Source organism: Anas platyrhynchos, chromosome 1 (assembly GCF_047663525.1).
Source record: "Anas platyrhynchos isolate ZD024472 breed Pekin duck chromosome 1, IASCAAS_PekinDuck_T2T, whole genome shotgun sequence".
Taxonomy (NCBI): domain Eukaryota; kingdom Metazoa; phylum Chordata; class Aves; order Anseriformes; family Anatidae; genus Anas; species Anas platyrhynchos.
Window position 1 is genome coordinate 31,922,181 of NC_092587.1, and position 13,188 is coordinate 31,935,368.

The window sequence follows — 13,188 nt, forward strand, 5'->3', positions numbered from 1 at the left end:
AAGTGTCAAACTGTAAGAGAGAGATCATTTCATCATTATGCCCCTCCTCTCAATCAGTTGAGACAAATTGCTATTACCATAGCAGCCTCCACTTGCTTTTCAGGGAAAGGGGCTTACTGCAAATCCAGTCTGGCTTGGTCTGGGACTTTCATTGTTGCTAACATGACAGAGAAGAGTGGAGGGGCCTGGGTCATGTATGTGTGTATTTGCACCTTCCTTTTCTTGCCCCTCCTTCACTGCCAGAACTGCTGCCCTTCTCCTGAACTGGGCAGTGCACCTGTGCTTCTCTTGCCTGCTGCAGCTTGGTTAGATACCTTTATTTTATTTTAGGAAAGGGATGGATGAGACTCAGTGAGGTTTAGAAGAGGAAAGGAGCAGTAAGATCAGACGTAAAGATCTGGAAACTGTGCAAAATGAAATTGTTTGGACAGGTGAAAAGGCTAATGGGTGACAGGACAAAGAGGTGAGAAACTGATGTATTTAGGACAGTAAAGGACAGAGAGAAAAAAAGTAAGAGCACAAGATAGAAAAGGAAAAGTAGCCTAGGAAAAATACGTTCCTGAAGAAAACGTGACAAAAGTTTCTCCTATTACCTATGATGAGAGTAAGCAGAGCTTTTTTTCCAAGTGACAAGACATACTAGTGTGCTTTGAAAATGCATTCTCTGCAGAATGAAGAGAGAGGTATATCACATCACATGATTAAAGCACCTACATCTAACTATTTAAAACAGTACCAGATTCTAGACAGGCTTCGACTTTGCTGTCTTAATGAAATCAGGGAAGCACATAACATATGTCAGGGGACATGCTTTTACTTCAAATATTTCACAGAAGAAAGGCTTTTTTAAGCTGATGAAGAGAAAGATGATGTATGAGTCAGTAACATTTTTAACATTGGAATTGAATTGTAATGGTCTGTAATCTTTCTCAGCTTCTCTTAAATGCTGTTATTAGTAAACTGATGTTGCATTCTGTCTTTTTTCCTTTAGATTTCATATTCAGTGTGTAATTGCAAATAGATCACAGATCACAGAACTTCTAGGTTGAAAGAGACCTCTAGATCATTGAGTCCAACCTCTGACCTAACACTAACAGTCCCCACTAAACCATATCCCTAAGCTCTACATCTAAACGTCTTTTAAAGATCTCCAGGGATGGTGACTCCACCACTTCCCTGGGCAGCCTGTTCCAGTGCCCAACAACCCTTTCAGTAAAGAAGTTCTTCCTAACATCCAACCTAAAACTCCTCTGGTGCAACTTTAGCCTGTTCCCCCTCGTCCTGTCACCAGGCACGTGGGAGAATAGACCAACCCCCACCTCACTACAGCCTCCTTTAAGGTACCTGTAGAGAGAGCGATAAGGTCGCCCCCGTGCCTCCTTTTCTCCAGGCTGAACAAGCCCAGCTCCTTCAGCCGCTCCTCGTAGGACTTGTTCTCCAGGCCCCTCACCAGCTTGGTTGCCCTTCTCTGGACTCGCTCGAGCACCTCGATGTCCTTCTTGTAGCGAGGGGCCCAAAACTGAACACAGTACTCGAGGTGCGGCCTCACCAGAGCCAAGTACAGGGGGACGATCACCTCCCTAGCCCTGCTGGCCACACTGCTTCTTATGCAAGCCAGGATGCCGTTGGCCTTCTTGGCCACCTGAGCACACTGCTGGCTCATATTCAGCTGACTATCAACCATCACTCCCAGGTCCTTCTCTGCCAGGCAGAAATAGGATACAGAAAAAAATGTGCATAAGGAACTGAGATTTTTCTCTGTGTGTGAGCGGTGGAAAAATGAGAACTCTAGGGTCTTATTTTGCAATATTGCAGTGAGGCATTATAACTGAGCACTTGGTAAATTTTAGTTTAAAAAAAACTGCTTGGTAGTTGATCGGCATTTCTTAAATTGCCTTATCAGTAAAAATGATAGCAACTATATTGCTGCTAAACATGTTAAATAATATCTGTTGGTACAAAGTCCTTTTGAAATCCCTGCTGGGATGTTAGGTGTTGATCTTGCTGGAAGGCAAGCACTGAAAAAGTTGTTCTAGACCTTTCTACCAGTACTTCCTGACTTCTGTTTGGGTCATTAATTACTGAAAATACATAGCCCTTGCTCAGTAGGAACCATTAAAACCGAGTGTAAACTACAACGACTGAGGAGAGCGTTGTACTGCATTACGATTTCTGTGGTAGGACAAGAAATCAGTCTTGCTCTGACAAATGTGTAACATTGCATTTGTGAAACGACGAAACATTACCATAAGAAACAATCAGCTCAGATACTCTAGGGAACATTTAATTCTTTGTGATGCAGTGACAACATTTGGTGAACATTTCTGGCTAGGAAATGAATAATAATTACATCGTAAGTATAGCTATAAGCTCTATTCTGATTTGCGACACTTTTTTGTTTGCTTGGTGGTTTAGTTGTTTATTTATTTATTTATGTTACCACTTATGGACTTAATCATTTTGGGGTCTTGTGGTATAATGTAGCAAAAGTCAACACCATCAAAAAAGAATATTACTATCTTCCATTTTGTGGATCAAGGACCTGAGTGCAGAGGGTAAATGATTTGTATGCAACATAACAAGATGTCGCTGGTAGAATTCAAATCTGACTCTAAATGTGATGGCATTTGCCTGGTGTATATCACTTGGGAGGTGACCCCAGCTGAACACTTCAGTAGAACTGGCGTCTATGCCCCCTGATGTACTTCAAGAAGCTCAGACTTTTTCAGGGTTTCAGATGCTGCCATTAAATGGGTGGCAGATAAGAACACATGGCAGCTTTATAACCTCAGAAAAGCAGGGAGCAATGAGATTGCACAGTATTATCTCAGTTTTTTTGTGAGGAAGGGTGATTATTTACATACTTACTAACCATCTATTCACGTTTACTTTGGGCTTAAGCAAGAATCATCTTTGGTCCTGCAGTCACCTGCTCAGAGAAGCTCATCTCTTTTTCTCATTAGGCCAAATGTCCTGAATCCTCCACTTCTGTTCTATGTTCATGTTTTTCACAATGTAGACCAGCATATAAGAGGAGATCTCTATCACCTCATATGATAGTTGATCTGACTCTGTCTATAGTCAGTGGAAAGAGACAGGCAACCATAAAGAGCTAATGACTGTTTTTACTGCTCAAGAGTCTGGCAGCAAATAATGGATTTGTACAGCCTGAGGTACTTCTGAATTTATAGACTCGTTTCTCTGAACACTGTGCAAATGCCACTAAATGTGGCTCTTGCCTCCAGGTCTAATTCTGTGAGATTTTCCCTGCTGTGGTATTTGGTTTAGAATTTTTGGATGTAGCAGTTTCTAGAAAATGGGGTGGCTTATTCCCTCTCCATCCTTCAGGTCCATCACTCCCTCCCAATTCTACACAGATGTTCAGCACCACTGTTCACTGAGTCTCAAAGTCAGCAGGTTGGTGGACCTAATAAATAGGAGGAAAAATTGTAATTATTCTTTTTCTAGATGGGTTAGTTCACCACTCTTTTTCACTTGTGCATAGCTGCTCAGCTTGCTGTGCCAGCATTAGAGCACAGTGGGTACAGATGTTAATAGCTGGAGCAGGGAAACAATAAAGGCTGATTGATCAACGCGTAGAATTACATGAGGTGTATGTGAAACCACAGCCACATTTTGCACACGTACCACAGGACCTGATGTGAACTCCTTTAGAGGTTCAGTTTAAAGATTTTGATTGCAGAATCAGAACCTCAATCAGTTTGTCACCAGTCTGTGGGAAGCAACGTTGTAATTTTGTATGGACAATCTCTGTCCATGCTGAACTGCAAAAGACTGGTTTGGTTGCTTGATACCACATCTGTCCTCCCCACACGAAGTGAAATAATTGGACGTACCAAGACATACAGTTTAGGACTTTATTTTGTTTTTGTTATCATGTAAACATATATGCTTACTGACTGACTAAAATGTGGTTTCTTGTAATATTCATATGACAGGTCAGTTGCTCCGTCTGAAGATGTTTCGAGAGGACCACGGGTCTTGGATGACAATGTTCTTCAGTACCATCCTCTTCCTCTTCATTTTTTCTCACATTTATAACCTATTCCTCATTATGGAAGGGAATATGAGGTAGGTTGCAGAGTTTTATTCTGTCTCTTTTTTGCTCTAGGATATATTCCATTGGAAACTTGTCATATTATGCTACTTTAGAATGATCAAGAGATTACCAAAATGTAAATATAGTAGTATTCACCATCTTTTTTATTATTTCTGTTTTCTGAATTTAGGTAGAATAATAATTCAGTTGGTTAATGAACCGAAACTTTAATCCTCTTGGCTACAAAAAGAGGGATCCTAGCCAAATGATAGCAACTATTACTTCAGGGTACTAACAAACATTATATCAAATTGTTTTGATTTGAAGTTACAGCTCAGCAAATTTGATTTGAAGTGAAGACTGTGTAGTTTAAAAGTATAAACATTACTATTGGCCATACTAAGGAAATTCAGAGGTAAAGCGAAAAGAAATTGAAACATCCACACCTGAGGAATCAGACACTCAAAACACAAACATTACATGTGCAGTACAGTGCTATTTTGGTTATGCAAAATAATACTTGCTAATCCAGTTTGTTAAAAAGATTCTTAAAAATCTGTATTTATTTAGTTTTCTTCCCATAAAATGCTCCAACAGGGCGAAGTTACTGTTGGTTGAGGGATGAACAGCTATCTTCTTATTATGTCTGGACTTATTTTAAATTGAACTTTTAATCTGAAATTTATGGTTTAAGAAAACTTGCTTTCTCTTATTGTTCACAAAACCATTTTCATATGCTGATTTTTGTGAGAAAACCTACATTATTACTCGTCTAATACTGCCAAAATGAGATCATTGGACAAAAAATACAGTTTTTTGTTTTTTTTTTATATGAAAGGCAAGGTAGCATCTGAAGAGTTTTTAGCAAGAAATAAGAAACTCAATGTATATTTCAGTTGAAGAACCATATCAAATAATAGAACGACTTGTTTTTAGCAAAATATCAAAGGCATATCAACAGAACCTGATGAAGTGTTATTAAATGGACCTTGGCGTGGCATGTTACAAATCTTTGGCTGTCAACAAAAATACGCAGCGTATAAAGTCATCTTAACAATGTGACATAAAACAAACCCTGAGTAGAGAATAGATTGAGTGTCACTGAATGAAACCAAGTGCAGAGCAGCTGAGCTAATCATATGTCATGAAGACTAAATTGATTCAGGCAAGGTGGGTAAAACAGCAGAATCACCCAATATTTTAGAAGAAATGACCGGGAAATGATCATGGTAATGATGTGGTAAATATGAATAGGTGCCTAATAATAGGCAGAATAATCCTCCCTGCAGTAGGGAGAGTGGGAGCATTGCAGCTTTCTGGCTTCCCTATTTACATAGTTATATGATTTATTGGTATTATGTTAAGATTTATATTTGGTATTTCTAAAGCTTCAGAAGCTATAACTGGCTATTAGGCAAACATTAACTGCTCTGAAAGCTGGCTCATGACTGGCAACCAGAGTTCATTTGTCCTTGTCAACATTCCTGTTGCCCCTATCTGTTACACACTTCCATTAGCAACACTGAGGAGATTGCGTGGCAATCAGTGTCCACGTTCATGGAAATAGATAGGCACAGCATATTTCTAAAATAGCTGGTGTTAGTCAACCTATCCTCTCACTTACTAGTCAGGTTCCTCCTTGCCTGGAACTGATGCTAGCCCTAGGTTTGTTACCATCATTTTGGGAAACTGATCATGGAGTGCTCCAGGAATCACCCTGACTTTCTGAAGTGTGTGGAAGCTTGGTAAGGCTGTTTGTGTGTGCATTGCAGCAAAAAGGCAGCAAGCAGATAACGAATAAAAAGTGTCAGTTTCAAACTGCACAACCTAAAACATCAACCTAACAAACAGAGCTATTGGATCAGCCCTTTCAAAGCCAAGATAGAACAATGTGTAATACTTGTGAAAAGAGGATTTCTACAACAATGGGCAAACATCATTAAAGCCAACTACTTCACATTGTCTTAATACAATGTTTTAAGGAGTATATTACTTTCTCCCGAGTAAATATAATCTTTGTGAAAGCCATTTGTTTCATGTTTTGTACTTGTGTACAAAACAACACCTCTGTCCACGTATTTTGCCACAGAACCTTACTGAAATGACTGGCATCAGAGGAACTGGCTTCCAGGAGAAAGGTCAGAGTCCACCTGTATGATAGTTACAGTCTTTGTAGAGATAAGTAGACCTCATTCCCATGGGATCTTAGGAAACACAGGCACTCAGAATACATATCTTTCCAATACAAAGCTTGTGGAAGACTTACAGATACCGTCTACTAAGACTGAGTAGAAAAAAGTTATTTATTTTTGCATACGTTTGCTCCTTGTTCTGTCTTTGGTTCACCTTGCCATGTGTGCTGCCAAGAGTGATTCTGAAAAGTTCCCGTATGTCACATATTTGATGTCATCAATGAAAATTCCTCTGTGGCTCACCAATAGGAGAGTCGTATGTCTTGCATGTGCATGCCAGCCTGGGCGACTGCAGCAGAAGCAATATCCTGTTGAGAGGCTGATAAACTGATGCCAGGAGTGCTTTAAAGTCCTATCATGTTTCTATCTCTAAGAAGGTACATTTTGCCATTGCCAAGATTTTTATTTTTTTTTAATGAGTATTTTTGAAGACACTTCACACGTGTCTTAATGTGGCAAAGTTGAAGTCTGAATGTATCCCTCAAAGGATAATGGCACAGACTGTAAGTTGCTGGGAAAAAGTAAAAACAGAACGAGTTGCTGGTATTTGAATATACATTATACAGCTGTTTTCTGGGTGAAAGTGTAACTATTTGAACTGAAATTTTTGTGAGGGATTATAATGCATCATTTTTAATTTAAGCCTCTTCTTTTTTTCAGCAACATTTCTTTTTCACCATTTATTGCATTGACCCACTGAACTTTGTTATTGCTCTTTTAGTCAGAGCTCGACATCTGGTTGAGGAAACACATTTGAAAAGCTGTCTGACAATGATCTGCAGCTATTATTTCTTATTCCTTCTCATCCCTGAAAATAGTAAGCAGAAGCCTAGACGGGCACAGAACCCAAGAAAAACAAGGTCTTTAACAGAAAATTTCTCTGTCAGGATTGTGTTAAGCCTACTGTGATGCTTTGGAAGACCAGACTGTGGAGACAGAAAGGAGGAAAGGATGCCTGCTTTATGCACGATAATTTAACCCAGGGCTGAAGGAAGGGTTAAGATAAAAGGATTTGCAGTCAGGCCTCATTTTACAAGGTCTGTGTCTCTTAGGTGCTATTTCAGGATAGGTAATTGTAGTTAAGGGATTTTTTTGTTAAGTGTGTTTTTAATTACTTACCAAACCATTCCTAAATAGTCAAGAGGCATGAAATGCCAACAGCAAGACAAAATTACTGGCAAGTTTGTGTAACCATCCTGAAGGCCCAGCAGGGTTGAGGCACAGGAACAAGGTATTTGGTATTTGGTATTTGGTCTAACTGGTCCTTCTGAGCAAGAAAGATGTAGAAGAGAGAGGCTAAATATGAAAACAATCTGGAGGTAGGAAGGTTCAGCCATTATTCAAATGATTTAGAGATCTGGGGAACATACCAACACAATTCCCACAGAATAGAGTAGCAGGCCTTGTCAAAGCTGCTATGAGACTAAGGCAGAAAAAGTTGTTCTGTGTAAACCAAAGTAACCTTAAGGAGTGCTTTATGCTCAGATAAGGAGAGAAGATTTATTCTGGAATACTTTTAATACTAGAGGCACAGTAAAACCAATTGCAGAGGATCAGAAGAAATATTATCTTACATGATGCCAGAGGCTGCACTGTGCAGTGGGAATGAGGCCATTTCATTTCCTCTGTAAATTGGGATTTTAAGGCTTTGAAGTAGTGAGAAGGGCATTGTTGATTACATCTTCTCAATGGGTGTATGTCTACATTAGCCAGCAATATAGTGCACTGAGAGAGGGATGCTGGTATGCCATGACATGACGCGTGTTGGCCTGAGGATCTGCTCTTCACATTGTAAGTCTTGCAATGGTTTTGTGCAGATGAACAGAAGTGCAAGGTCAGAATACTGTAGTTCATCTGCACAACAGTCCTCTGCACAACATGTCCAGAAGGCATAGCAAACAGGCTATCGGATGTTTAAAGTTGATGTCAATTTGCTTGCTCAGCACTTGTCTTTGCCCTCACATGGCTGAAAATAATCCCTCCTTACTTCCTCCGTACTTTATTCATCTTACAACATCTGTGGGAGCCTGTTTAGAAACCTCAGTTCATACTCTGAATGTTATTTCCATTGACACAGGCCTGCATATACTGAACAGAAGTTGTTGTTGTTGTTTTTTTTTTTCCCCTTAGTTATAGAAAATAAGGAGATAGGGACTGCTTTCTTATGGAACCCAGCATCTGCTTTGCAGTTCTCCCATCCTAAAAAGTATCTAACAGCTCCTGTCACTTAACCGTAATGTTTTCTTTACCCACTACTCTGAAAATGGGGGGCAGGGGCGAGTTCCAGTTTGCTTGGAAGCTGAACTGGAGCACTGCCAATGCTGCCGGGCAAGGCTGAAGAGTATGATGTGGTGGTAGCACACCGTGACCAGGTGAAGTGCCAATGAGGAGTGGCTATACAACTTTAATGTGGCATCACCATGGCTGCAGCATCAGAGAAAAAAAAAATTCTTAGGATCCAATACCCATTATGAAGAGGTCAGTCACAGCACCTGATCTGTACGGGCTGCTGGCTGAACACCTCGGTCTGCCATGGGGAGACCTCCTCTGTTGTGGAGGTGGCTGTTGCGTGAACACCATCCATGCTCAATTTCTTAGAATTGTCCTAATGATTTATTAAGGCCCATTAGGTGCCTGGCACAGAGCTCGTAGACTGTTGCCATGGGAGTAGGAGTGGAGGCACACTGGTGGCCATGCTGTGAGGAAGTGGCAGTAGAGGAGCCATTACTAACAACCAGCCCCTTGGGGTCCCACCTGGCCCTTCTGTCCCCAGTCCCCATGTGGGGCAGGAGCTGGGCATTTCCTCTACATAACCAGTGCCTCCTGGCCTGCCAGGGATGGTTTAGTGTCACTTTGTTGTGACAGGGTGAGTCGTTGTGACAGAGTTCATCCAACCTTCAGCAGGCCTCAGCACACAGCCACTCATCTGGGGCAATGAATGCACCCAAGGTGGAGGCTCTGCGGGGCACTGAACTTGCAGTTGCATGGAAGCTGGATGTCTGTCTGTCAGGAGTGGTCACTTCACAGTCCCTCTGGGAACATGGTGTGCCAGCAGGCACATCTGGAGTCCTCCCACCCAGCCCTGAACAGGGTGACCCTGTCCATACAGCCCTCAGCTGGAGATTGATCTCCTAAATACCTTCATGGCCTTCTGGGAGGTGATTTAGGTCCTTAAAGTGCTTATAATATCTTGTGCTGATGTTATTAATAACACCCAGCCAACGTTTCTGTTAGAAATAGTAAAATTGGAAAAGCAGGAATGCTGCTGAACATTTGCAGCAAAACCAAAAGTATTATGTGTAAAAGCAAAGAGCCCATTGTGCTAAAGTAAGACCCTTAGAGGATTAAACAATAAAAACATTTCACAGAGTGACATTCCAGAAAGTTCAGGTCAGCATGACCTAGCTTGAAGACTTTTTAAAAACTTTGTAAGTACATGCGTTCACATAATAAATGGTAACAAGGACAATGTGAGAATAACAAGTACTTTAAAAAATGTTTTACTATATTGCATACTTTAAAAAAAGGAGAAAAAAAAAAAAAAAGCACACAAAACCCCACCAACTGATCGGAGTCCAGCTCTGCCTGTTACTTGGGGAAACTGGAGCTGTGTTGGGCTATGGATTTCTTAATGCTTTCCCAGTGATTCCCAGCTCACAGCATGCAGATCCAGTCAGCTGGCAAGCTCCAGGGTATCCCCCAGTTGCCTGTTAAAGGGAGACTGTTGCCAGAGATCTGATTTCTGCACCTTGACTTTGGACTCAGTCAAGAAGCTAAAAGCAGTCAAAAGGCAGTAGCTCTCTTCTTGACCTTTTATTATCCCTTGAGTTGTACAGTGGCCAACCCTTTAGATGTTTACAGAATCCTCTTCTTGCCCACAGCCACTGCAAGAGGACTGATCCCATCACTGTGGTCTGTTCCATGTTTCAGTACCGTAAGTCCCCAGCACCAGAGGCATATGGTGTGCTACAAGGCGTGCTGTTATGTACTTCCAGCTTGGTTTCACAGGAAGGGAGGCTTTTATCTGTAGAGTGAAGGTTAATATAAATGTGCTTGGTATAAATGTACTATGTGGTGTGTCAGGTGTGGATTCAAGGTGTCACAACAAGTGCCTATGTTGGGTGGCAGACCTCTGAATCCAAGGCCTGGAGTTGTGGCTCTTCTCAACACTTTTCAGTTCAACATCTTGTATTTAATTTTCAATGCCCATGTAATCTGCACAGCAAACTGAAGCCATCTTATATCAGAGCCCTATCTATTTTAATCATAAGAATTAGCCATTTACATGTGTTTCAGACTGTAGGTATTCTAATTAGTTCTGTTATAACAGCTACCAAGTAACTTTGACCACTGCTTGAAGTCCCATCTAGGACCTAACTCTGTATAGTGAGCTCATGGAATAATGATTAACTTAGTAGTGTCTGAACAGGCAGGATTAATCTGTTTGAAGTGCAGATGGGAAGGTGTGATATCTCTTTTATCAAAGTATCACTGAACACTTTTTTGAAACATGAGGGTCTTGTGCATTTATTTATCTGTTAACCGGACTTGTAGTCTTTTGCAGTGATTTTAAGCAGCAAAATATCTAAGAGATGAAAGAAAGATTATTTATTTAGCTCTGTATCTGAAACTATTTTTTTTTTTTAATCAAATGGGAAGGATGACTTGTTAGTGGAGGGAAGGAAAAAAAGAATATTGCTAGTGTTCTGTAAAACTGCATTTTCAATTTCTGAGTGTATCCCGAGAAGGCCCACGCGGTGGCAGCAAAGGGCATAGTTTAATGTTGGAAAAGTTAAATCCAGTGGAAGTATAAGGGGATTCTTTTTGTCAAACTTTTTTTCCAATACTTTTGTGTGCCACAAACAAATTCATGGTCCCTAATTTATAGTGTTCTTCTTTGAAGGAATTCTGGGCCTTGAACTGTGTAGGAACTGTCCCATATTTTTGTCTTTCATATGACTTTTGTATGCTTAACATACTAAAATAATTTAAATTGGTACCAAAATGTATTGATTTTTTTTTTCCAGTTGTATTGCTTTAAATGTAGAAAATATTGCCTAAAGGAAATCTGTCCTATTCTACATGAGCCTGTGTCAGTAAATAATGCCCCGAGGTTTAGAATTATAACCCAGTGATGTATTTTTCATGTAACATCCAAAAGTCAGAGTTGCAACTGCTTCTCTCACAAATGTCAGCTGTCTTAGATGAATCAATTTTCAATTGATCAGCAGATGTTGAGATGCATCATTATTCAACATTGTAAAGTGTCATTAAAATTTTAGACACATGCCATTTTCTCTTCTGTTGCTAATTGTGACATTACTATGGCTATAATACAGGTTGTCAGGGTTGTCTTCTTTGAGTGTGGAATGTGTCAGGAGGTGGTTTGGAATGAATTTATTATATGTGTTGTTAGTGTGTTTCAGTTATTCTTATAAAGCAGTAGGAGAAAGTACATTTTTTGGTGTACTTGCATTTTACAGATTATTTCTTTTACAGAAAAAGTGTGAAATTGCAAAGTATATATTAATAGCAGAAATTACTTAGGAATTAAAATTATTCTTTTAATTAAATTTAACAAAGGCTTATTTTGAAGAGGACTCTGTTTAAGTGATTAAGTGAATTGTGACCCCATTCCAAACATTCTGCAGTTGACAGTTACATATAAAGAGGGTTTGTGTTTTGTTTAACAACCTGAAACAATTAAGCAGCTATATACATTAAAACAAATAAACAAACAAACACACACACACACAATAAGAGCTTTCTATTAAATACTTTACCTTTGTCTGGAATAGATACACAGTTCCATTTTTTTCCCCTTGTTGCAATTACATAAAAATAATTGTGTCCCTGGAAATGTGTATTTACTGAAGTTTTTACACCAGATCTTATACAGGATTCTGTCTTTTAGTTTGCTTACTTGCTTTTCAGCAATTGTATGTCTAGTCATCATTAGCCTAATTTTTTGGCAAGCATTAGGAACAAACAGGAATGTGTTTTATTGTTACGGTTTTGTAGAACTGCAAGGTCCACAATGGATCTGTATTAGCCTTCCAGACTGCCTTCATAGATGTATCTACTCAACCGTGTTTCATGATCTTTATGTTGATGTATCCTTTGTATATATCTGTTTTATAAGGCAAAGTGTAAATTGTTTTTTTGTTGGTTTTGTTATGCTCTCTTGTTAAAGCACTTGGCTAGAAAAAAGGTCTTAATATCTGTCCCTGCTCAGTTGGCAAGGATCGGAAATTCAGAAATTTCAAGTTCTTGTGAACTGCCACAAGGAAGGATTTCAAATCCATAAGTCTTCTATGCCATTCCCAGAGACTAATCCTTTGTGGACATTATGAGTCTTTCCTAAAGAGTATGCAGAAAATGGGGATTCCTTCACAAGACATATGGGCTAACATAGGCTGTGACAGATGTACACTGTACAGAGAGAACAGGAAGTTTAGTACAGTTTTAAGAATTGCAGATGTAAAATACTGCTCCAAGAAAGCAGAAGACGGTAGTCTTGAAGTGGTCTTTGAGTGAGGCTTTTTATTGCAGGTTGTCATCCTAGCTGGGATCCTAAGCCATGGGTATCTAGGGAGATCACATCAGAAAAGAAACCATGTTTTCTAAGTAACTCTGATTGAAGAACCTCATATCCTGAGCCAACATTAATACTTGAAAATCAAAGTTTAAAAAAAAATAAAATTTTTAATTTAAAAGATGGTGATTGTGAAATCCCAAACCCTTAAAAAAATAAAAAAAATCATTCTCCAGACCATGCTCTCTGTGCAGACAGAGGAGAAAGTAAGTCTTGCAGATCACAGAACAACCACAACAGAATAATCATAGAACCCGGGGTGGATGGATGTAAACAAGCACCCAAATAGCTCCCTAATTCATCTTGAGAACCTGCTAGTGATCAGCAGGATCACAGCCTGT

General features: G+C 39.8%; 1 protein-coding gene across 5 annotated transcripts in view; it reads left to right on the plus strand.

Annotated features, from left to right (window-relative positions):
- The window catches only part of TMEM117 (transmembrane protein 117), a 216,279-nt gene that overhangs the window by 31,464 nt on the left and 171,627 nt on the right, over window positions 1–13,188 (plus strand). For all 5 annotated transcript variants that reach the window (XM_005009953.6, XM_027456884.3, XM_005009955.6 and 2 more), the window contains exon 3: window positions 3,960–4,092. In XM_005009953.6, the coding sequence (XP_005010010.2) occupies window positions 3,960–4,092 (133 nt within the window). The remainder of the gene's footprint in view (window positions 1–3,959; window positions 4,093–13,188) is intronic.